General features: G+C 48.0%; 1 protein-coding gene, 2 long non-coding RNA genes and 1 pseudogene across 6 annotated transcripts; 2 read left to right on the plus strand and 2 right to left on the minus strand.

Annotated features, from left to right (window-relative positions):
* Positions 1–4,193: 4,193 nt before the first annotated feature.
* LOC125517001 (uncharacterized) lies at positions 4,194–10,773 on the minus strand. 4 transcript variants are annotated; one of them, XR_015608996.1, is made up of 9 exons: positions 10,367–10,773; positions 10,178–10,247; positions 9,547–9,758; positions 9,357–9,455; positions 9,158–9,282; positions 8,961–9,041; positions 8,712–8,870; positions 4,819–4,926; positions 4,194–4,681 (listed from the first exon to the last, which is right to left on the minus strand). It is a non-coding gene; the product is annotated as an uncharacterized LOC125517001 (long non-coding RNA). The 4 variants fall into 4 exon arrangements; XR_015608995.1 differs by having other exon boundaries at positions 8,712–8,873; XR_015608997.1 differs by having other exon boundaries at positions 8,712–9,041; positions 9,357–9,452.
* On the plus strand, positions 5,793–8,808 carry LOC125515292 (wall-associated receptor kinase 1-like). The gene is made up of 3 exons (XM_048680738.2): positions 5,793–6,747; positions 6,831–6,998; positions 7,078–8,808. Exons 1-3 carry the CDS (start codon positions 5,817–5,819, stop codon positions 8,271–8,273), a joined length of 2,295 nt encoding a protein of 764 aa, XP_048536695.2. The 5' UTR covers positions 5,793–5,816; the 3' UTR covers positions 8,274–8,808.
* A 300-nt stretch (positions 10,774–11,073) lies between the features above and the next one.
* Positions 11,074–16,689, plus strand: LOC147966565 (uncharacterized; annotated as a pseudogene).
* Positions 16,690–20,954: 4,265 nt separating this feature from the next.
* Positions 20,955–21,732, minus strand: LOC147966566 (uncharacterized). The gene is made up of 2 exons (XR_015607798.1): positions 21,482–21,732; positions 20,955–21,283 (listed from the first exon to the last, which is right to left on the minus strand). It is a non-coding gene; the product is annotated as an uncharacterized LOC147966566 (long non-coding RNA).
* Positions 21,733–25,088: the final 3,356 nt, after the last annotated feature.

Raw genomic sequence — 25,088 nt, forward strand, 5'->3', positions numbered from 1 at the left:
AATAATAAAGTTATTATTTATTTCCTTATATCATGATAAATGTTTATTATTCATGCTAGAATTGTATTAACCGGAAACATAATACATGTGTGAATACATAGACAAACAGAGTGTCACTAGTATGCCTCTACTTGACTAGCTCGTTAATCAAAGATGATTATGTTTCCTAACCATGGACAAAAGAGTTGTTATTTGATTAACGAGATCACATCATTAGTTGAATGATCTGATTGACATGACCCATTCCATTAGCTTAGCACCCGATCATTTAGTATGTTGCTATTGCTTTCTTCATGACTTATACATGTTCCTATGACTATGAGATTATGCAACTCCCGTTTGCCGGAGGAACACTTTGGGTGCTACCAAACGTCACAACGTAAATGGGTGATTATAAAGGAGCATTACAGGTGTCTCCAAAGGTAGATGTTGGGTTGGCATATTTCGAGATTAGGATTTGTCACTCCGATTGTCGGAGAGGTATCTCTGGGCCCTCTCGGTAATGCACATCACATAAGCCTTGCAAGCATTACAACTAATATGTTAGTTGTGAGATGATGTATTACGGAACGAGTAAAGAGACTTGCCGGTAACGAGATTGAACTAGGTATTGGATACCGACGATCGAATCTCGGGCAAGTAACATACCGATGACAAAGGGAACAACGTATGTTGTTATGCGGTCTGACCGATAAAGATCTTAGTAGAATATGTAGGAGCCAATATGGGCATCCAGGTCCCGCTATTGGTTATTGATCGGAGATTTGTCTCAGTCATGTCTACATTGTTCTCGAACCGTAGGGTCCGAACGCTTAACGTTACGATGGCAGTTATTATGAGTTTATGCATTTTGATGTACCGAAGATTGTTCGGAGTCCCGGATGTGATCATGGACATGACGAGGAGTCTCGAAATGGTCGAGACATAAAAATTGATATATTGGAAGCCTATGTTTGGACATCGGAAGTGTTCCGGGTGAAATCGGGATTTTACCGGAGTACCGGGAGGTTACCGGAACCCCCCGGGAGTTATATGGGCCTTAGTGGGCTTTAGTGGAAAGGAGAAAGGGGCAGCCCAAGGTGGGCCGCGCGCCTCCCCCCATCCCCTAGTCCTATTAGGACAAGGAGAGGTGGCCGGCCCCCTCTCTCTCTTCCCCCCTCAAGGAATCCTATTCCAACTAGGATTAGGGGGGGGGAGTCCTACTCCCGATAGGAGTAGGACTCCTCCTGCGCCCACCTCCTGGCTGGCCACACCCCTCCCCTTGGCTCCTTTATATACGGAGGCAGGGGGGCACCCTAGGACACACAAGTTGATCTTCGTGATCGTTCCTTAGCCGTGTGCGGTGCCCCCCTCCACCATATTCCACCTCGGTCATATTGAAGCAGTGCTTAGGCGAAGCCCTGCGACGGTAGAACATCAAGATCGTCACCACGCCGTCGTGCTGACGGAACTCTTCCCCAACGCTTTGCTGGATCGGAGCCCGGGGATCGTCATCGAGCTGTACGTGTGCTAAGAACTCGGAGGTGCCGGAGTAACGGTGCTTGGATTGGTCGGATCGGGAAGACGTACGACTACTTCCTCTACGTTGTGTCAACGCTTCCGTTGTCGATCTACAAGGGTACGTAGATCATACTCTCTCCTCTCGTTGCTATGCATCACCATGATCTTGCGTGTGCGTAGGAAAATTTATGAAATTACTACGTTCTCCAACACCACCACCCTTCTGCTGACCACGGGAGCCTTTGTTGGGTCCCTGGCGGCCATGAGAAGCAATGTTGGCGGAGGACTTGAAGTTGCCAGCGCCTGTCCCATGGAACATCTCGACACGCTGGTCAAAATTGGCTACCATGGCGAAGAGGTTCTCGACAGTGACTGGATCAGTACGTGCGTCCAAGGCGGAGATGATGGGCTGATACTCCATGTCAAGCCCCGCGAGGATGAACGACACCAGCTCGTCCTCCCCGATCGGTTTGCCTGTTGCCGCAAGCTCATCAGAGAGAGCACGCATGTGCCCAAAGTAGGTTGCCGCCGGCTGGTTGCCCTTCTGGGCGTTGGTGAGGGAGGCCCGTATGTTGTTGACGTGGGAGAGCGATACAGCGGAGAACATGTTGCTCAGGGCCGTCCAAATCGCATGTCATGTTTTCATCGATGCAACCTGAACCAGCACCTCCTTGGAGAGATTGCGAAGGAGATATGCGACGATCTGTTGATCTTGAATTAACCAGGGGGCATAGGCAGGGTTGGTGATCACCTGATCCTTGCCGTCCTTGTCCTTGGTGGTGATGATCTTGGGAGGTTCTGCCGTGGTTTTGTCGATGTAGCCATACATGCCGGCGCCCATTATCTGGGATCGCGCCTGGGCTCGCCAGAGGACATAGTTCGTCCGGGTGAGCGGCTCGGAGACGTTGTAGTTGAGGCCGGAGGAGACCGGAGCGGCAGAGGTAGACATGGCAGCGAGATGGGTTTTGGGAGATCGATGAGGAGAGGCTATACGTGGTGGAAGAAACCTGCTCTGTATACCATGAAAGCAATAATGAAGCGTCTCAACCCCCTGATCGGGAGCCCGCGATGTTTATATAGATTGTAAACGTGAAGTACAAGGCAGTCCGTTGTTGTAACCGGACAGAATACAAGAGAGAGAGGAGATCGGGATAAAGGGAGTTGTAATAGGACAGGAGATCTATCCCTAGATATTCAGGTGTGAGGCGCAAGACAGAAACCCTTGACGCCTCCACATTAACATGTTTAACACCATGTTTAGTTACTATCTGCGTTGATCTACCAAGTGTGGTACCACCTTCGATCAGTAACTGTAAGGTTGCAGCATAAGCTGTACATAGTATGATAGTAACGGAATAAAACAGTGAGCATTGTGCTTGATCTAGTTCCGTTCTTGAGAAAGCGTCGGCGTGGTGATCTGTCGATAAGGGAAAGGACGACGATTGGTCATGGCATAAACGATTTCAGAAAACGTCAAACCAGACATAGTTGACCATGAACCCCATGCTGCTTAAGTTGTGCCCGAAGAGGGGAAAGTTTGCACTTGTTAAATTGCAACCTAATTAAACTCTGGCGTGTTTTTGTTAATAAAATAATTGCATGCATCATTCCGATAGGCGAGGGCTTTCCTCCTTTTCAAAAAATAAAATAAAATAGGACAGTGCACCGCAAGATACACACAACAGACGAAGGTAACCCAGCACCAGTTCACCGGTTTCAAGCAACCTTTCGTACGAAATGATTGCATTTCGTACCTGCAACCATTCGTTGAGCCTGTGTGCACACTTGACAGGATCGGAGATTCATTCAGAGTGACAGAAATATCTCTCCTCACTGACGGGCAGGGGCCATGCATGGAGTCCCTGTCGATTCGCGGTCACACGCCGGCGACCTGCACCGAGGAGGACAGCAACCTAGCGGGCCGCGACCGGCCGCTGGGCTGTCAAGCGTGCGCTTACTGCTTAATTAGGCCGCGTGCACTTATAGCTGCTTAATAGTCCCACACGGCTCGTGTGCAAATCACTTGCGCGGCTTAATTAGGCTGCTGTTGGCCTACGTAGAGCCGAGGAAGCAATCACGGGCCAGTTAGCGCAGGCTAATCGGGTTTGCGAGGCAAAAGACCGACGTATAGACGTTGAGGCACACACGCAGCGCAAATGCGAGCCGAGTCTATACGAGCGTCGTCTAGACGTTGAGGCATTACACGCAGCGCAAATGCGAGCCGAGTCTAGCCGCTCCGTATAGACGTATACGGTCGGTCTTTTTGTCTATTTTTCATGTGATTTGAATTTCTTTTTTTAAAACATCAAACAAGACTTGAACAGGATCGACATGGTTTTGATCAAGAGAGGTTGCCCCACACTGCTTAGATTGTGCTAAAAGAAACTGCAAGTTTGCACTTGTTAAATTCCATCCTAATGAAACTCGTAACAGGGTGGTAACACACAACAAGCAGAACAACGAAATCCAGCACCAATTCGTCTTTTCAAGGCCAGTTCATTTCATACCAGCAACCGTTGTCGAGCCTGTGTGCACCCTCAATGGGATCAGAGATTCAGTGGGGCAGAGATATTTCTGCTCGCTGACAGGCAGGAGTTCATGTTCATTATTCCAATCCAGGTCAGTGAGAAGAAACATGAAGCTTATGCATGCAACAAATGTTCTTAGCAAAAGGTTAAGTGAGTGTACGAATTAGTTGGATCTGCGTTCTCAGTATGAGCAGCTTAGAGTTGTAAATACTGAAGGAGGAAACATTCTCACAACAAAAAGTTGCGACGTCACAGAGCGAGCGTGGCGTGTCCTGAACTTTCATTAGCCCTGTGAAAGGTGTTGGGGAATCAAAGGATCCAAGGATCCAAGGATGCTTAAGTAATATAGTTCAATAACTTTAATGCAGCGTGCCAGCATCGGCTATGCTTTATGATGCCGCTTTAGTTCAATAATTGTAAGGCAGCAACAGTTGTTGTAGTAATGGAAGAAACAGCGTGCACTTTGCTTGATCTGGTCAGGTCAGAAACTTGATGATCTTCGATAAGGGAAAGCATGATGATTGGTCATGGCATAAACGATTTCAGAGAAACATCAAACGAGACTTGAACAGGGTTGACTGCGTTTCCATCAACAAACAATTGGTCATGGCATAACCCCCACGCTGCTCAGGTTGTGCTCAAAGCGAGTGAAACTGCAAGTTTGCACTGGTTAAATTTCATCCTAATTAAACTCATAACAGGACGGTAATACACAGCAAGATACAACAGCAAACAGAACAGGGAAATCCAGCAACTGTTCACCGGTTTCAAAGCCTATAGCATTCCGTACCTGTGACGCGACTGCTGTCGAGCCTGTGCGCACCCTTGACGGGGTCAAGGATTCAGAGAGACAAAATATTTCTGCTCGCTGACAGGCAGGAGCCCAAGTTCACTATTCCTGTCCAGGTCAGTAAGAAGAGATATGAGTTTATGCATGCAACAAAATATACCTGCCAAAATGTTAACTGAGTGTATGAATTACTTAGACCTGCGTTCTATTTACGAGCAGCATAGAGTTATAGATACTGAACCAGGAAGATTCTGACAACAAAAAGTTACAACAGAAAATGTTCTCACAAAAAAAAAACTAAACGAACATGCTAGTTTTGTAAGTGAGCCGGTGTTCGTCTCAAGTGATGTCATATGCTGGATTGGATATTAAAAGGAAGCAGCGGTAAACTCAGCTTTAGCTCGTAAATAATATAATAATAATAAATCATTCTTTCTGCACATTTCTCTATATTATTATATACGATTTTCTTTGGATGAAAGATTGTCACAAGAAGAAGTTCCAATAGAAAACATTCTCACAACAAACTAGATGGCGATGCTAGTTTCTGTTTCATATGCTGGATTGGATTAGGTGGCTGTAGTAATCCTAGTCAGCTAAATTGCACAGATAATGAAAGAGCCAATGATCACCGGCAGTGCAATTAACCAATTCAAGCTCCACTAGCATTAACAGACCAAAATTTCAGAATAATCATCAGAAATTCTTTGTACTGACATGTGGCGGCATGTGTGGCTCTGCCAAGGGCTGCCTGGTTAAACAAGTTCTGCCATTGACTAAAAGCCCTCCTCCGGTAGGTGTGTTTGCTGTCAGCACTCCGATAAAGCATAATGCGAACACCATTAACTAGTGCTGGCCTGCTGGGTAATTGACCTGGTCCTAGCTAGTGAACAGATTCTTCAGCATCCGTGCGCATATATGGACTTCCATGATTCTTCAGTACCTGACACTTTGCACTTCCTCAGCAGCTAGCCCCTGAACAGACCAGAAGAGCAAGGATGGCGATCGCATTGGCCATGCCACTTGTGCTGCTGCTGCTGCTACTGCCAGTGGCTCGAGTCTCGGCTCAGGAGCGGCAGCAACCGCCGCGCCAGGTTGTGCGGCCTGGCTGCCGCGACAAGTGTGGCAACATCACCATCCCTTACCCCTTTGGCATCGGCGCCGGTTGCTTCCGCGATGATGGCCGAGGTGGCTTCCAGCTCGAGTGCAATGACTCCCGCTCAACGCCGCGGCTCACCGTGACAGGCTATGGCATGCGGATCACCGGCCTGTCCGTCGCCACCAGCGAGGCCCGGGCCCACCTGAGGGCAACACGTAGATGCTACGACAGCAGGGGGCGTCTCGTCAGCCAAAGCGGCGCCACGTTCGTGCCACTTGTTGGCAGCCACTACCTCTTCTCCCAGGCCAAGAACCGGCTCGTCACGCTCGGCTGCTCCAGCCTCGGCTACTTCATCGACGTTCTTGGCTACTATGTCAGTGGCTGCATGGCTGTATGCCGGCCACAGCAGTTCACCTCGCCGGGGTCCTGCACAGGCGTGGCATGCTGCCAGAGCGCGATACCCCCCGCTGTCGACTACTACGAGCCGTTCCTGCTTGACTTCACGAAGGAGCACCGAGACAGAGACATAGCCTTCTACAGCAACAAAACGACCTGCCGGTATGTATTCCTGGTGGAGACCAAGTGGTTAAGTACACGATACACCGGTGACAGCGAGTACCTCAACTGGACCAAAGACTTCGCCGTGCCTGTCATCCTCGACTGGGCGATCCGGAACGTCGGCAACTGCAGCGCCGCCAGGCGCAACACAACTGAGTATGCATGCCAGAGCACGCTCAGCGATTGTATCGACTCCGGGGATGGCGCTGGGTACCGGTGCAGCTGCTCCAAGGGGTACGAAGGCAACCCCTATCTACAAGACGGATGCAGAGGTATACACCCATGCCCTGTTTTACTGTTCTGCTTCCTGCTCCTTCTGCCACTTCATCTTATGAATTGTTTTGCCAAATGGAAGACATCGACGAGTGTAAACGCAAAGAAGAGCAATCATGCTACGGCATCTGCACAAATACTTTGGGAAGCCACACTTGCCAATGTCCTCCGGGGACTAGTGGAGATGCTACGACAGAGAATGGTTGCCGGCCAAAGGACAATTTCACATTGGCCCTAAAAGTAGTAACAGGTAAGCAGACAATCCTGCAAATGGGTTGCTCTTGCAGTCTTGTTTTCGAAACCTAACTGTAATGCTATGTCGTATTCAGGAGTGAGCATTGGTGTGTTCTTGCCATTTTTCATGTCCTTCTGGCTCTACTTGGGGCTCCAGAAAAGGAGACTTATCAGAACAAAGCATAAATTCTTTGAGCTAAATGGAGGCGTATTCCTGCAGCAGCAGATACGTAACTACAGTGACACCAGCAAAGGGGGTGGGGGCTTCAAGATCTTCACCAAGGAAGAGCTCGAGAAAGCGACCAACAACTTCGCAGCCGGCCGTGTTCTTGGCCATGGAGGGCACGGTATTGTCTACAAGGGTGTCCTTGAGGACAAGACAGTGGTGGCGGTGAAGAAGTCAAAGACGACGGAAGAGGTCCCTACCAAGGAATTCGCGAGGGAGATGTTCATCCTCTCCCAGATCAACCACAAGAATGTCGTCAAGCTGCTTGGATGCTGCCTCGAAGTAGAAGTGCCAATGTTGGTCTACGAGTTCGTCTCAAATGGTACGCTCTACCACTACATCCATGGTACTAGGGGCCTTGACTCTGATACAGGCTTCAACACCTGCCTTCGAATAGCTGTAGAGGCAGCCGAGGCACTGGCATACATGCATTCTTCAGCCTCGCCACCGATTCTCCATGGAGACGTCAAGACGGCAAACATTCTGTTGGATGACAAGCTCACAGCAAAAGTTTCAGATTTCGGAGCATCAAAACTGGCACCAACTGATGAGGCCAAGACGGCAACATTGGTGCAGGGAACTTGCGGTTACCTTGACCCAGAATACCTAATGACATGCCGGCTGACTGATAAGAGTGATGTGTACAGCTTTGGCGTTGTCCTATTGGAGCTTCTGACAAGGAAAAAGGCACTGTACTTCGACGGGCCGGAGGAAGATAGAAGCCTTGTTTTATGCTTCATGATGGCAGTGAAGGTAGGCCAACACCAAGACCTTCTGGACAGCCAAGTGAGGGACGAGATGACAATCAAAGCGCTCGAAGAGATCACACACCTCGTTATGAGATGCTTGAACATGAGTGGAGAGGAGCGGCCAACGATGAAGGAGGTTGCAGAGAGGTTGGAGATGCTGAGGAGATACCACAACCACCCGTGGGCTCAAGCAGATGCCAATCCAGAGGAGGAACAAAGTTTGCTTGCTATGGAACCACATAATGTGAATTACAAGTTCACACAAGATTGTGTCCTTGATTTTGAAGCAAGCAGTACATACAGCTATAGCTTGTAGATCAAAATATTTGTTCCATCTTTTCTGCATATCCTTTCAGATATGAGTTTTTTCAGATGTAATAAGAAACATAGGCACATATGATGGTTGCAGAAAGGTGATCTAAATCTCTCACAGGTTGTATAATTCAGTGAAATTGTATAATTGATCAAAATCAATAATATGCAAATATGCCCATTAGTTAGTTAATGCTTTTCATTTTTTATTAAAAAGATGTTAAAAGCAATAGAATGTAAAGAGAACTCGCGATAATTTATTAGGATGGAAAAATTACATAATTTATAAAAGGGATTTGCAACTCATCTTTTTCCATTTATTAACTAGGCAACTACTATGAGAAAAACTACCAACTTGATTTGCAGGCAACATACAAACTAAACTTACAAGGTGGTTTATGTGCAAAAACTGCACGTTGTTACTATTTCTAAAAAGTTGTACCTTTTCAATTGGAGGGATAGCGAGTCACGAACTTTCCTGATGTCAGAGCTTCCTTATACATGAATAAGCTTCCCAATGTATTGCATAGCACTTTGCATCCCATGATAAACCGATTGCCACTGCATCCTTCATCCGCAAATCCCACCAGGAACGGTCATTCTTCTACACAATGGAGAGCAAATTATGTTTGATATGTCCTAGACTGGCCTATGTTGGCTATGTTAAGAAAAAAGAAGTTCAGAATATAACTTATTCAGAGAAAGATTTTGCTTCCCGGCGGAGTAATTGCAAACTTGGTTTATGCTGATGGTTCAAAACGTCCCTTCATTGCTTTATGTGGAGATAATTAGTCACACATAAATCAGTAACTTACAGTACCGTGACATGAGATCTAGTACCCTGTTTTGTAAAAATAATAGCTAGTTCCCTGGAGATTGTCAACTTACGATGTCGCCAAGAACTTGAGAAAGCTCCATAAAAAAAAAAAACTTGAGAAAGAGACATGTCTCCATATGTAGAGATTATGTACTCAGGCGTAGCTGTATTGCAGTAGTCATGACCGGCAGGTTGCCTGGTTACAAGTAAATTAAAGAACTTAGCCATAAGTTACAACATAATTGTCAATCAACTGATGTGAAAGCTTACATTGATCCATAGTACGAGCTTCTGTTGTAGCCTAGTTCGTCTGTACAGTCTGTTCTGGCCTAGTTCTTCTGTACTCTTCACACCTTCTTGGTGTTTCTTCTAATAGGAAATGATGCACATTTAGACGCGTGTTCATGAAAAAAATATCAGAGGGAGGGAACTTTCCGAGTAAATAGTTTGTGGGTTTTACCTGGATCCATTACTTGGAATATCTGTACTCATGGCTTAAATTTCACATTCTGGTTCCAACTACTTATTTTCTGCTAACAGGAAAGTTTTTCACCGCATACTGCCTTTCCATCTCTAGTATCTCCATTTCCTGAAGAAGTGATTTATTTTCATCCTGCAATTTCTTCAGCTCCTCCATGGACACAGGCCGCTGTTTGTGAAGATACAGGATATCTGCAAGATACAGATACTACTCGTCATTACCAAACGGCAGAGCAATGTGAATGCATTGTTGTAACCGAGAATTTTTGGCAGGCATGTCGATCATATAGCAGAAACTAGCACACATTCACTCATTAACCGACACTATCCTGAAGTAGTGTCACGGAAACAAATAAGACTAAATTTGAGTAAAAGGAGGGAGGGTATGTTAGTTACTCCGCTGAGCCTCGCTGAAGAGTCCCCAGATGCCACCATTCTGAGAATTGTTGGCATGTCATAGGTCATAGCACAAACTAGCACACTTTTTTTTGTTTTTGCGAAGGACAAACTAGCACACATTCAGTCATTAATCCACACTATCCCGAGGTAGTGGCATGGGAACAACTAACACTAAATTTGAGTGAAACAAGGGATAGGTCAGTTAGTATTACTCCGCTGAGCCTCGCTGAAGAGCTCCCAAATGCCACCCTTCTGCTGCTCATCAGCCAAGTATGATGTCCCCTGAAATAGCAGCCGCACGAAAATTCAGAACCCCCATGTCAGGTTGAATGAACCACTGAACCAGGACGGCGGTCGAATATACTTCATAGATTTGGCATTGTGAAACTTCTAATCCACACCTGGTCGATGCTTGCCTCGACGTCGAGCCTGGAATTCCCCAAACCCGGCGGCTTAATACAGACTCGGAAAATCAATTCACCCCGAGCACCGGAAATAGAACCGGAACAGAGTTGAGAGGAGCTCAAGGGCACTTGCGGAGCTCCCGCCGCGGGTTTTGGAGGCGGAGTGGACGAGGCGGCGGCGGTGCTGGGACTGGCACCGGCACTGGCCGCAGCTGCGAGGAGGGGAGGGTCTGCATGGCGGCCCCTAAGCGTCGAACCCTCCGACGATCCGCCGGGCCCGGGCGAGACTGGACGGCGGCGTTTGGGAGCGGGGGAGAACCTCCGGTGAGGAGGATTTTTTTTTTCGAGGGGTCGCCGGAGAGGAGGGGGAGAAGGGGCGGTGTCACTGACTGGCAACGGGCCGCGTTAAGCTCGGGCCTCCCGGTCCACTGAAGGCCGAGACGAGAATATGGCCCAGCGAGAGGGGTACTTTCATCTTTTCTGCTGAAACATTTCTCAAAAAAAAAAAGGAGAATGGCAGGACAGGCTAGGTTTGGATTGGGGATGGAGAATGGCAGCTCGCGAGGATCAGGTGAGAAGAGAACCAAGATCCAAAACAGGCGATCTCGGCAGCACTGCACGGGTGAACACCGCTGGCGCTGGGCATTCTTCCGGCGGACAAGAGCAAATCCAAGGCCTGGGACGACGACAAGCTCTCCAACGAGATGGACTCTCTTCTCGAGCGGCTGAACGACGGGCCCCCTGAAGACGACGAGGAGTCTCAGCTGGCCTTCTGCGAGGACGAGCAGCTCAAGGCGTTGAACCAACGCCTCGCGCTGTGCCGCATCAGAGCCCACGAGGTACGTGTAACCTGTTGTTACTACAACATCACACATACATGTGGCAAGATATCATACTCCAAACTTTTCTGCGTGTTTTTAGACTCTGCTTTTGGAATGTTTGATTGATACAGGACAAATGCATGCCGGGGAATGGACGGTGCGAGCCTCTTAGCGGTGTTCCCGCCCTCTAATCTCGAGGACAATTGGTACTATAAGCGTTACGAGCTCGGTCTTCAGTGGCGCTTCGATCATGTGTACTGCCAGTATGTTCACTTGCAGGACTACCAGCGGCTCATCCTTCCAGATAATGTATATGGGTAACACTTGGCTCCATGCAACTATTTCAGTGGTTTCATTGACTGTATTTCCTTAGTATAAGGTGCTTTCCGTCTTGACTGTTGTGTGTTGTTACTGTTACATTAACGCGTCCAATAGTGCTGAAGCTGAATGTTGTAGAGTTTAGAATGTGGCTCTTCACAAGGACTGTCAATCCTTGTGCGCCTCTAGACTGGTCAAAAGAGTGTGGTGGCGGATCTTTTCTTAATACTTGTGCACAAATCTAAAACAACTTATGCTTAAAATTGTAGGGAATACAACAATTCAGCGTCATATCTTACAGTGGATCTCTTGGCATACAGGAGATGCAGAATTCTATTGAGCGTGGTTGCCCCCTCTTGACGCCTCATTATGAGTTTTTGCGCTCTTTTTTAGTCTGCACCATTGCCCCTACTGTTTCTGAAATGTCTGCACCACTGTCCCTACTTTGTTTACGAACCATGTAAATTGATAATAGTCCTTGCAGAGTACCGCATAACACATCGTTCTAAACTATAAACCTTCACGAGGTTTAGAAATGGATTTAATTGTTGCTAAAGGTGAGATATGCAAGACTTGTAGGAGATCAGATGATGCCTTAGGCTGGGACTGTAGACTTTTGCATAGATAGTGTAGCTCTGCTGCTTGTAGGGTTATATGTTACTTAACCTCCTCCCCGCAAAAAATAAATAAATAAAAAATTGTTACTTAACCTCCAGGTGTGGTGTAGATTGGTGCCTTGCTTACATGGGCTCTTTGCATTGACTTCTTTTTGTCCATGTGCCCCCCCTTGAACCGATCAAACGATTGGTTAGTGCAGTGGGAACTCCAGAAATGAACAACACTTCTTGTTAGTCATAGGGTAACATTGGTTGCAGGAATGCTGTTCATGGCACATATATATAACTAGCAATGAGTGTTTTGTTTCTTCTGAAAAGAGGTCAGGCCCCGGCCTCTGCATCAGAATGATGCATGCGGCCATATTATTAAAAAAAGCAACATGTTCAACAAAAGTCTTCAGGTCTCAAAAATAAAGAAGCTCACAAAGAGCAAAAGCAACATGACAGGATAGCCACAACCGGCCGGCAAAAATATAAGATAGGACACCAAACACATATCCTATTATATGACCGCCATCCAAACCGGTTGAAAATATCCCAAGCTAGTATCTCCCATCGGATAAATCCAGTAACCAAACGATCCCTGGTCTCCGTCGGAGTGAATAGCGACCACATACGGGTGAGTGTAGTGGCCCGGAAGATAACCTGCAAGAAATGAATTTTTGTTGTTCTGTTAAAAACCAAATCGTTTCTGCAGTTCCATATTGTTCACAATAAAGCACATACTCCTACACGGATATGTCTCGCAGTTACGGAATCTAACCCATCTAACCACGTCCAGAATAACGTGTTGATGGTATTCGGAGGAGTAATATTAAAAGCTATGTGCATTGTCCGCCACACAATTTTTGCCAAGGGACATTCAAGAAAGAGGTGTTTGATGGATTCTTTCGAATCACAGAAGCTACATCGTGTAGAACCTGTCCAATTGCGTTTTGCCAAATTGTCCTTAGTTAGAATGACTTGTTTATGAACAAAACACATAAACACCTTAATTTTTAAAGGCACTTTGACTTTCCACACATGTTTCGAAGGCGGAATGATGCTAGAGTTGATAACATCCAAATATATGGATTTAACCGAAAACTCACCATTCTTCATTAGTTTCCAGCTCAATTGATCGGGTTGTTGAGAAAGGTGGACCTCCATGGCTCCATCAATCTTCCCACAAGGTGGATCCATGCTTCCCAACGATTTCCTGCTAGAGTCCTCCTGAATTGGATATTTAGAGGATTTGACTGTAATACTGTTGCAACGTAAGCTTCTCTTCGTTGCACAATATTATAAAGAGAAGGATATTGGAGTGCCAGGGCGTCTCCCCTAGCCATATGTCCTTCCAAAACCTCGTGGTAGTACCATTTCCAACTATAGATTTTTGTCCTGTTGAAAAAGGCTGATTTCACTTTCATCAGTCCTTTCCAAAAAGGTGAATCAGTCGGCCTCACCGTCACCTGGGCTAGTGTTTTGGAATAAAGGTACTTGTTCCACAGGATTTGGGCCCACGTGGCATCCATCTCTACAGATAGTTTATACAACCACTTGCTGAGTAATCATCTGTTCACCTCTAGGTTTTCAATGCCGAGACCCCCTTGGTCTTTCGGTCTATAAATGATATCCCATTTAGCAAGTCTGTATTTTCGTTTTAATTCATCACTCTGCCAGAAGAAGCGCGATCGATAGAAGTCTAGCCTTTTCCGGACTCCAACTGGGACCTCAAAAAAGGACAAGAGAAACATGGGCATACTCGTAAGAAGCGAATTAATAAGAATTAATCGGTCTCCGTATGACATAAGCTTGCCCTTCCAGCAGCTTAGTTTCTTTTCAAATCGATCCTCAATGCACTTCCATTCTTTGTTTGACAGCTTGCGATGGTGAATTGGTATACCCAAATACGTGGATGGTAAAGACCCCAATTCGCAGCCGATCAATTGTTTATAAGCTTCTTGTTCATCTTTAGCTCTTCCAAAGCAGAACAATTCGCTTTTATGGAAGTTAATCTTTAACCCCGACAATTGTTCAAACAGACATAACACAAGCTTCATGTTTCCTGCTTTTGCTAAATCATGCTCCATGAAGATGATAGTATCATCAGCGTACTGAAGGATCAACACTCTGCCATCCACTAAGTGCGGAACGAGGCCCCCTACTTGGCCGTCATCCTTAGCCCTTCCTATTAGGATTGTCAACATGTCGACCACTATGTTAAAAAGAATCGGTGACATCGGGTCACCTTGCCCCAGGCCCACTAGCAATGAGTGTGCTACTGGTAATGTTTTCATTGTGCAGGGTGAGTATGAAGACTGGGAATATCACTACAGAACTTGTAGTACGCTTGAGGGCGACCAAGAATTCGTCCAGTTCTGGGAAAAGCTGTCAAGTAAAACCGAGGTGTGCACGATGTGATCGATCGTAAACTTCTGCTCATTACATCTCATCATCTTCTGACTTGCCTTTCTGTCGCATGCAGTTGATTGAATTGCACCTGACAGGCAGGTCCCGTGAGGAGAATCATGATGTCGACCACTATGTTAAAAAGAATCGTAAACTTCTGCTCATTCTCCAAAAGTCTCTTGTGGTTAATAGGTTAATTGTATGTATTTGATGCTGTAGTCTCGTGCACCGCATCCTAAAGCCTGTTTTAATCTTTAGGAGCCAGAGAGTTGGAAACTGTTGTTTTATCATGCACTGAAGATCGCAGAAGGACATCCCCATGTTTATAAGACTTCAATTCTCTCAGGCTTCACTGTAATGCCCTTCCAGCACTTGTTAATTTAGTTGGCACTGCAAATTATGACGTCGTTTGATATTCTTTTATATTTTGTATGCAGGACTTTACGGATAGTGTGTGGATTGATTATACTTGGGGTAAAAACTATATTGATTTTCTCTTTGACATGTGGCAGCTGGTTACTGCACACAAGGTTTGATTCTTACTTGAATACGCTAAACTAGGGAGGGGAGTTTGTTTCCTCCCCTATGTCTGGTCCAACTTTACATGCTTAATGACAATTGGTTTTCTTCAAAATCACTCAGCTGGATTTTAAGGATGCCTTGAGGCAGGTCTTCGACAAAGGCAATACCATGTTTATTTTTTCATGCAGAGATGAGTTTGAACCGAATCTACGTTCCAAGGAAGAGCATGTAGGTTGGCTTTCTTCTCACATTTGTTACTTCATATCTCTAGCTAGCATTTTGGTTCTGCTCTTCGCTCAACTATTTTATAATATGCGCCTAATTCTTTAGTATGTTGGCTGTCCAGTATAAGCCCCACTTGGATCGCATTGTTGAGAAGGTAACCTTCTTTTTCTCAGATCAAGGTCTAATTGAATGTTTCTTCGCACGAAAGCAATCAGCATTTGCTTGTAGGCTCAAGAAGGACATGATGTTAATGAGTTGATCAAGGACACCGTTAAAAAAAATTGTCAGTTCTGGCTTCTTTTTCCTTGCCAAGATGTTTGATGTGCCTCAGTTCTGGCTTCTTTTTTCTTGCCAAGATGTTTGATGTGCCTCAGTTCTCTCTGGCTTTTAATATGCACGTCTGTCGAAATCCGCTTTAATTTGCTGGTGATGTGGAAGCTAAATTCACTATATTTTCAGGTTAGGAAACCCAAGACATATTATGATTATGCGAAGAAGAAGCTGGGCATTGCTAAAGAAATCGGTTTGATCCCCCCTCAAGCGCCAACCCCGGCCGGCCAACCCTCTTCGATCCCCTGAAACAAAAATGCTCTTCGTCGCCCCTCGAGTTCACCGTCGTTTTTGAACCGGGCTGGTGGCGCTTTGCGCAGGGCATCCGTGGATGGTGAGCCATGGGGGTGATGTGGTGGCTGGCTGAAATCGATTGACCAACATGCTGCAACCGCTCCATCCATTTGTTGATAGATCTCAACAGACGACGACTTAATTTTCGCCTTGTTGATTTCTTGCAAACTAGCGACGGGCAGAAGCAGTGGTGGTGCCGGAGTTGAGTCAGTAGAACTAGTGCTAGGCTGAGAGGCCTGTCGTGGAGCTGTATTTCTAAATCTAGTAATGGGAGGAAATGGGATGTAGATATCGGCCTTCCTTTTTGGGATATACTCGCGATCTTCTCAAGGAGAAGTGGTTCTCGTGGTTTCGTTTGGGAGGTCATCGTAGTGACCATGTACAATTTTCAGAACAGCAGTGTAAGATCGAACACAATTGAGATAAATTCATATTCTGTTTTGGTAAGATGTAAACGAAATTTGGGATAAACTTATGTTTTCCATTGAATCAAGGGGCCTTGGTATAGCACTTTAAACCCAGACTTTCTCAACAGTACATTATTATACATTATTAGTAGTTCGGTGTACTCTGCTTTTATACCCCTGATGATGATGACAGAAACAGAGTCACCCTGCAACAAACAGGGCAACTTCACACAAATTTATTCTTATTATCAGTGCTTGGCCACTTGATTGTTGGTCTCATGCTCGGCTGCACTTGACGGTCTACTGACCGGAAGGCGGGACAGGAAGCGGGTTGTTGTGCGCCGTCAGGCTGTTGACCATGAAGGCCTTCTCTTCTTCCACGGCTGAACGCCCTCCTGGCATGACCCCAACCCAAACAAACGAGAGTCAGAACCAGGGACAGGTTACAAGTCATGACATGACAGGAGAATGGAATGGTTTACAAATGGCAAGCAAACGGAGAAGTAAAGTATCGATAACACGATGTTGTGTGCAGAGTACATACTAAAATCATGAGAGATTGGTTGCAGCTATGGATTACCAATGGTGGAGGAGTGGCCATGGGGAGGGGCGTAAGTCGGTGGCTGCAGTCCGGCAGCAGATCCTCCTCCCCTAATGCTGCCGCCGCCGATGTACGCCTGGGCATGGCCGCCGACCATGAGCTGGGTGCAGACGAGCGCCAGAAGGACCAGAGCTGGGAATGCCTTGGACGTAGCCATCTCTCTTGGTCTCTGTTCTTTGCTTGGCTGCTCCGCTCTTCTCTGTGTCTGTCTGTGGTGTTGTGTTCTACGCAGACACAACTCGAGGTGTATAAATAGCAAGGAGGTTATCCTGGAGGGGCCTTGAATGTGTAGCACATGAAAGGAGGAATCAGTATCTTGTAGCTCCGCAGGCAAGGCACACCACCTAAGGGCATCTCCAGCCGCGCCCCCAAGACGGCCCCCAGAAGCCTTTTTTTATTACCAGCGAGTAAAAATCCTCCCAGCTGCAACCCCAGAGTCATGAGTCATGTTTTTCGCCGGATCAGACGAAAAACATGGCCGGCGCTCGCGAGGAAAAACTCAGCAAACCGGGATGCAGCTGTGGGCGCCGGCGCTATATTTCAGCCGCGAAAGGCCCACTGCCAGCCTCTAATCTCTCTCTCTCTCTCTCTCCTTTTTCTGGCTAGGCCCACCACGTGAGGCATGCAAAAAAAGACAACGTGGAGAAGCCGCAAGCGGCCGGCCCCGGCGCCCATCGCTGGCCCCGTGCCACGCCTCCCCGGAGCAGCTTCACGCTGCCGGCCCCGCGCCGCGCCTCCCCGGAGAAGCTTCACGCCGCCGGCCCGGTCGCCAGTAGCCAGCCCCCGCAGGCCTCCGTGCGCTACCGAGCCCGTCACCGGAGCAGCTCTCTCCTCCACGGGCGGCCCCGGCACCGGGCGCGCCGGCCACGGGCGGCCCCGGCCCCAAGCATGGCGACCACGGCCGGCCCCGAGCGGCCCCGGCCCAGAGCCACGCACCGGCGGGCGCAACCCTGAGCCTCACACGGGCACGGCACGGCTGGCGGCGGCCAGCGGGGAGCCGGGGCGGGGGGATGGGCGGACGGGGGCGGCGCGGCCTGGGCGGCGTGGCCATGCGATACCACCGTCCAGTAGTCGGAGCACGGAGGCAAAGAAGACGCGGAGACGGTGGCGGGGCCATCCACGCGGCCCCGTAGTGCGCCGGCGAGCAGCACCAGTGTCCCCTCTCGAAGGAGCTTGGCGATTCAAGCGCGGGGCGCGCGGCCACGACGTGGCGTAGGCCGAGCCCCGCGCCGCGGCCACGTCCTCCTCCTCCGGCGGGGCCGAGCCAACGCCCATCCGCAGGCTGGCTCTCGTGGTGATCTGCAGCGTGGGGCGCCTACTCGGAGGGCCGGGCCTCGCTGATGGACGCGGGCGGTGCGCTAGCTCCTCCTGGCATCGCTGGCCGCGGCGGGGCACTGGACGTCGGTGCTCTTCCTCGCTGCGCGCCACGCGCTCGTGAACCTTCGAGCTGCCACCACGCGTCCTGCTCGTCGAGGTGCAGAGATGCTTGGGGTGGAGACGGTTGGAAAAATTTGCCACCCAGGCTTAAAAAATCCACCGGTGCCTTCTCAGGAGGCCGAAAAAACGCTTCAGGGGCACAACAGCCGGAGATGCTCTAAGCTACCGGGACAGATTACAAGGTCATGTGCTTGAGGAAAAATCACCCTGGCCTCTAGTCTAGCATAATCTTCTCGGCACGAGTTAGCCAAGTCAGCCAAGATAATGTTACAAATGTGCATAGGTATCGTAATATGAAAGAAGTTTACAAGATTAAGTCGGTCGCTCCACCAATCGTGGGGCGTTGGAGATTCTTAACCTTGAGAAGTTACAAGGACTTTGCAGTTGAGATGGCCATGGTTAAAATGAAAGAAGTGGCTAGAAATACCGGGGAATGGACGATGCGAGCCTGTTAGCGTTGTTCCTGCCCTCCAATCTCGAGGAGAATTGGTACTGTTCACTTGCAGGACTAGCAGCGCCTCATCCTTCCAGATAATGTATGTACGAGTAGGTGACAAGTGCTTTCTGGTAACCCGGGCTGGGCCGCCCCTCTCTCTCCCGAGGTGGCGGCGCCGCCCCGCCCCCGGGGAGCCCTCGTCCGCAGCGCCCTTTGCCCTCCTCCTCCATCGCCTCCCACTACTGCCGCCGTCGCTGAGGACGCCGCGGGGCGAAGCCCCTGTGGTGAGGCGGCGGCGCAGTCCTCGGCCAGCGGTAACATGGGGGGGCAGCGGCGTCCATCTCCCTCCTCCAACGACAGTGCGCAACGGGTTGGCGGTGGTCAAGAGATCTCCGGCGCCATTGGCGGATGAGATTGCGATGAGATCTGATCTAGGCCCGAGGGATTTAGATCGAGATCTACTGCGGCTGCACCTCGTGTCGACAACGGCAAGAGGAGATCTCCCCTGGGTTATCTTCGCGGCACGAGGACATCCGGGTCTCTTGGCCCGGGCATGGTGGTGGTGGCTGCCTTCTCCACCGAAGGCGGTTGGCCAGGCTCATAGTGACGGATCTTGGATCCCACTATTAGCATCGGCGGCGAGTTGGGGAGACAGTGTCACCGATGAAAACCGAGCCGACTCCGGTCATGGCGGGCGATGGCGACGTCTATGTCATTACCTTGATGAAGGCATCGTCAAGCAACTATTGTCAACCTGCTCGTGCCGCTCCGGGAGAAATCCTAAGATCACCGGATCAGACGATAGCGGTGCTGCGGTGTCGTGTTGCCTCTTGGGGGCATCGTTTGTGGAGCGGCGCTGGTTGGAAGAGGCGTGAGGTGGTGTGGCGTGCCATCTCTCGCGTCGACGATGACGGGTCTCGGCGGCATGGAGCAGCGAGGTCTCGCCGGTGGGCGTGTGATGATGGACAAGCGCAGGATGGTGGCGTTGTCTGGCGTCGTGGTGGCGTCAATAGCAACTAGACCGGGCAAGGTAGATGCAGTAGTTCAACAATGAAGATGAATTGGTGGCAGGCGGCTACGGCGGCCTCATACCCACATGTGTCCTGATTGAGGAGTGCGTCGGACTGATGGGTGCCTCATACTCAGCAGGCGTCCTAATTGGGATCTCGGGTCTTAGATGTTAGGTTTGGCTACGAGGTTTGTTTGGTATTAGGCCTAGACTATCAACATCCTTCATCAACTAGATACGAGTAGCGACAGATGTTGTCATATTGCCTATCAGCATCCCTCTTTTGCTCAAAAAAACTGGAGTGTTTGTTCTCACTAAAGAAATTTGTGTTTGCTTCTAGGGTCAGGAAGGCCATGATGTTAATGAGTTGATCAAGGACGCCATCAAAAAAATTACCAGTCGCCTCTTTTTTCTTACCAAGATGCTAGATGTACCTCAGTTCTGGCTAATTTTAATGCACGTTTTTTTCTGCTGATGTGGAAGCTAAATTTACTATACTTTCATGTCAGGAAACCAAATACATATTATGATTATGCGAAGAAGAAGCTGGGCATTGCTCAAGAAATTGGTTTGCTCCTCCCTCAGCCACAAACCCTGGCCGACCAGCCCTCTTCGATCCCCTGAAACAAAAAAGCCCATCTTCGTCCCTCGAGTTCGCTGGCGTTTTTTGAATAGGGTGGCGCTTTCTGTAGGGCATCCATGGATGGTGAGCCGCGGGGGTGATGCGGTGGCTGGCTGAATTCGATTGACCAACATGATGCAACCGCTCCATCCATCTGTAGATAGATCTTCACAGACAACGGCTCAATTTTTGCCTTGTTGATTTCTCACAAACTAGCGATGGGCAGAAGCAGCGGTGGTGCCAGGGTTGACTCACTAGAACTAGTGCTAGGTTGAGAGGCTTATTGTGAAGTTGTATTTCTGCCTCTAGTTAGAGATCGATGGTTTTGGTATCTGGCCAAAGGGAGGAAATCGGATGTAGTCATGTAGATATCGGCCTTTCTCTTTGGTATTTGCTTGCAATCTTCTCAAGGAGAAGTGGTTCTCGTGGTTTCGTTCGAGAGGTCGTTCTAGCCTAGACCATGCACATTTTTCAGTACAAAACAGTGTAAGATCGAAAACGTTCATGCACCATTGAGAAAAATTCATTCTGTTTTTTGGTAAGATGTAGACGAAATTTTGGGATAAACTTACTTATATATGTTCCCTTGAAAGCACTGTGAATTCCCAACTTTCTCAACAGTACATTAGTAGTAGTTTGTTGTATTCTGCTTAATTTTATACCCCTGATGACAGAAACAGAGTCATCCTGCAAACACAGCAACTTCACACAAATTTATTCTTAGTGCTGGCTACACGGTCGTTGGTCTCAAGCTCGGCTGCACTTCATGGTCTACTGACCGGACGGCGGGACAGGAAGCGGGTGGTCGTGCGCCGGCAGGCTGTTGATCATGAAGGACTTGTCTTCTCCCATGGCTGAAGGCCTTCCAGTCCCGTCGTATGCTCCTGGTATGACCCCAACCCAAACAAACAACTGTCAGAAGACTCAGAACCAGGGACAGGTTAAATGTCATGACATGGCAGGAGATGAAATGGTTTATCAATGGCAAGCAAATGGAGAAGTAGAGTAGGGATAACTCGATGTTGTGTGCAGAGATTGATTACAGCTAAAATCATGAGAGATTGGTTACCGCAATAGATTACCAATGGTGGAGGAGTGGCCATGGGTGGCGGTGGAAGTCGGTGGCCGCAGTCCGGCGGCAGATCCTCCTCCTCCCCTGGTGCCGCCGATGTAGGGCTGGGCATGGCCGCCGACCACGAGCTGGCCGCAGATGAGCACGAGAAGGACCAGAGCTGGGAATGCCCTGGACGCCATCTCTCTTGATCTCTTTACTTTGCTTGGCTGCTCTGCTCTGCTCTCCTCTGACTCTGGTGTTGTGTTCTATGCAGACACAACTCGGGGTGTATAAATAGCAAGGAGGTCAGCGGCTGCGTACTAGCTACTGTAGTTAGGCGAGGGCGTGAATGTGTAGCACATGAAAGGAGGAATCAGTATCTTGTTGTAGCTCTGCAGGCAAGGCACATCACCTAAGCTACCGGGACAGTATATGCTTGAGGAAAAATCACCCTAGCCTCTAGTCTAGCATAACCATCTCGGCACAAGTTAGCCAAGTCAGCCAAGATAATGCTACACATGTGCGTAGGTGTGGCGGTGTGCTGTCCGATTGTAATCTGAAACAAGTTTACAAGATTCATTAGGAGAGCGTCTGTCGCTACACCAATCGTGGGGCGTTGGAGATTCTTAACCTTGAGAAGTTTCAAGCAATCTACGAAGGAGAACGTGTGTTATATGTGACTAAAAAGTAAAAATACATTATTGGATTCATTGTCAAAGAAAGTTTTTAAACATATACTATTGGTGACATATTACACACATTTCGCTACTCAAATTGAAGACCTAAAAACCCGTGTCAGCCTTACATACCTGAATGGAGGGAGTACCCCGATCTACAAGCTAAAAATGATGTATTGCCCCCTTCAAGGTCAATGATGTCTTGAGGTCTGAACTTATAACCTACATCTCCTTATTCCTCCCGCCAAGCAAGTGATACCTCTCCCTTCTCTCTGAATCACCACCATCATGACCCCACGGTTGTCAATGTTTCCTCTCTGCGACGTCCTTCATGAACAACTGCTCCTCCCTCCTCATGGTCAATACTGTGTCACAAAGAGTGTGACCTCTTCCTATACCTCGGGTCCCATCTCCTTCCTCACTTGGTAGTCCAAGAGCTCATCGTGCCCCCTGGCCTTCACGATCACCATAGGCGGCACCGGACTCTTGTCCTCCTCATGCCCATTGAAGCATAGTGACTTCTTCCTAGTTAGAAATTGAGTTCTAGCAACACAACTTCAAAGTTGTACACGTTGATTTTGTCTTAGCTGACACATCATGAGGTACTCCAGGTCTAGGTACCCGTGGGTCTCCTACACTATTGCCGCAATCTTAGCGTTGCCACTTGATGCTGACTACGCCCCGAAGTCCAATACTTTGTAATGAAATTGCTCTGGAGGAGGATGTTGGCCTTCCTAACGTCTTCATGGAGGATTGGCAGGTAGGTCTTTGAGTGCATGTATGCCAATGCCTCTACGACTATCCATGGGCATGTCGGTGTTAAGCTACTCGTAGTGGATGAAGTGGAAGAGGGTGTCGTTTGAGACACTCATAGACCAGCATTGGTTACTCCACCTCAAGGCAGCAGACGAGAAGCTTCAAGATGTTTTGGTGGTTGGCCTGGGAGAGAATGTGCATCTCCCTCATGAACTCCTTGGTATTTTCCTACTCCATCATCTTGGACTTCTAGATGGCCTCTATGGTCTTGATCTTGTGAACACATCTATATATGATAGGAGGGGGAATGAAGGGAAAGATTGGGCTTGGGGGGCGCGCCTCCACCTCTTGGCCGCCTCCTCTCTCTTCCACTAAAGCCCATGTAGGCCCATTAAGCCCGCGAGGGGTTCCGGTAACCCCCCGGTACTCCGGTATATGCCTGAACTCATCCAAAACCATTCCGGTGTCGAACCATAACCTTCCAATATATCAATCTTCATATCTCGACCATTTCGAGACTCCTTGTCATGTCCGTGATCACATCCGGGACTCCGAACTACATTCGTTACATCAAAATACATAAACTCATAATACCGATCTTCATCGAACGTTAAGTGTGCGGACCCTACGGGTTCGAGAACTTTATAGACATGACCGAGACTCATCTCCGGTCAATAACCAATAGCGGAACCTAGATGCTCATATTGGTTCCTACATATTGTACGAAGATCTTTATCGGTCAAACCGCATAACAACATACGTTGTTCCCTTTGTCACCGGTATGTTACTTGCCCGAGATTCGATCGTCGGTATCATCATACCTAGTTCAATCTCATTATCGGCAAGTCTCTTTACTCGTTCCGTAATGCAACATCCCACAACTAACTCATTAGTAACATTGCTTGCAAGCCTTATAGTGATGTGCATTACCGAGAGGGCCCAGAGATACCTCTCCGACAATTGGAGTGACAAATCCTAATCTTGATCTGTACCAACTCAACAAACACCATTGGAGACACTTGTAGAGCATCTTTATAATCACCCAGATACGTTGTGATGTTTGATAGCACACTTAGTCTTCCTCCGGTATTCGGGAGTTGCATAATCTCGTAGTCATAGGAACATGTATAAGTCATGAAGAAAGCAATAGCAATAAACTAAACGATCATAGTGCTAAGCTAACGGATGGGTCTTGTCCATCACATCATTCTCTAATGATGTGATCCCGTTCATCAAATGACAACACATGTCTATGGCTAGGAAACTTAACCATCTTTGATTAACGAGCTAGTCTAGTAGAGGCATACTAGGGACACTCTGTTTGTCTATGTATTCACACATGTACTAAGTTTCCGGTTAATACAATTCTTGCATGAATAATAAACATTTATCATGATATAAGTAAATATAAATAACAACTTTATTATTGCCTCTAGGGCATATTTCCTTCAGTCTCCCACTTGCACTAGAGTCAATAATCTAGTTCACATCGCCATATGATTTAATACCAATATTTCACATCTTTATGTGATTAATACCCATAGTTCACATCGCCATGTGACCAACACTCAAAGGGTTTACTAGAGTCAATAATCTAGTTCACATTGCTTATGTGATTAACACCCAAGAGTAATAAGGTATGATCATGTTTTGCTTGTGAGAGAAATTTTAGTCTACGAGTCTGCAACATTCAGATCCATATGTATTTTGCAAATTTCTATGTCTACAATACTCTGCACGGAGCTACTCTAGCTAATTGCTCCCACTTTCAATATGTACCTAGATCGAGACTCGGAGTCATCTAGATTGGTGTCAAAGCTTGCATCGATATAGCTCTTTACGACGAACTGTTTTATCACCTCCATAACTGAAAAATATTTCCTTAGTCCTCTAAGAATAATTTTGACCGCTGTCCAGTGATTGTTGGGGAACGTAGCAGAAATTCAAAATTTTCTACGCATCACCAAGATCAATCTATGGAGTAATCTAGCAACGAGGGGAAGGAGAGTGCATCTACATACCCTTGTAAATCGCTAAGCGGAAGCGTTCAAGTGAACGGGGTTGATGGAGTCGTACTCGTCGTGATCCAAATCACCGATGATCCTAGTGCCGAACAGATGGCACCTCCATGTTCAACACACGTACAGCCCGGTGACGTCTCCTACGCCTTGATCCAGCAAGGGGAGAAGGAGAGGTTGGGGA

This window comes from Triticum urartu, chromosome 6A (genome assembly GCF_056163025.1).
Source record: "Triticum urartu cultivar PI428250 chromosome 6A, HENAU_Tu73, whole genome shotgun sequence".
NCBI lineage: Eukaryota > Viridiplantae > Streptophyta > Magnoliopsida > Poales > Poaceae > Triticum > Triticum urartu.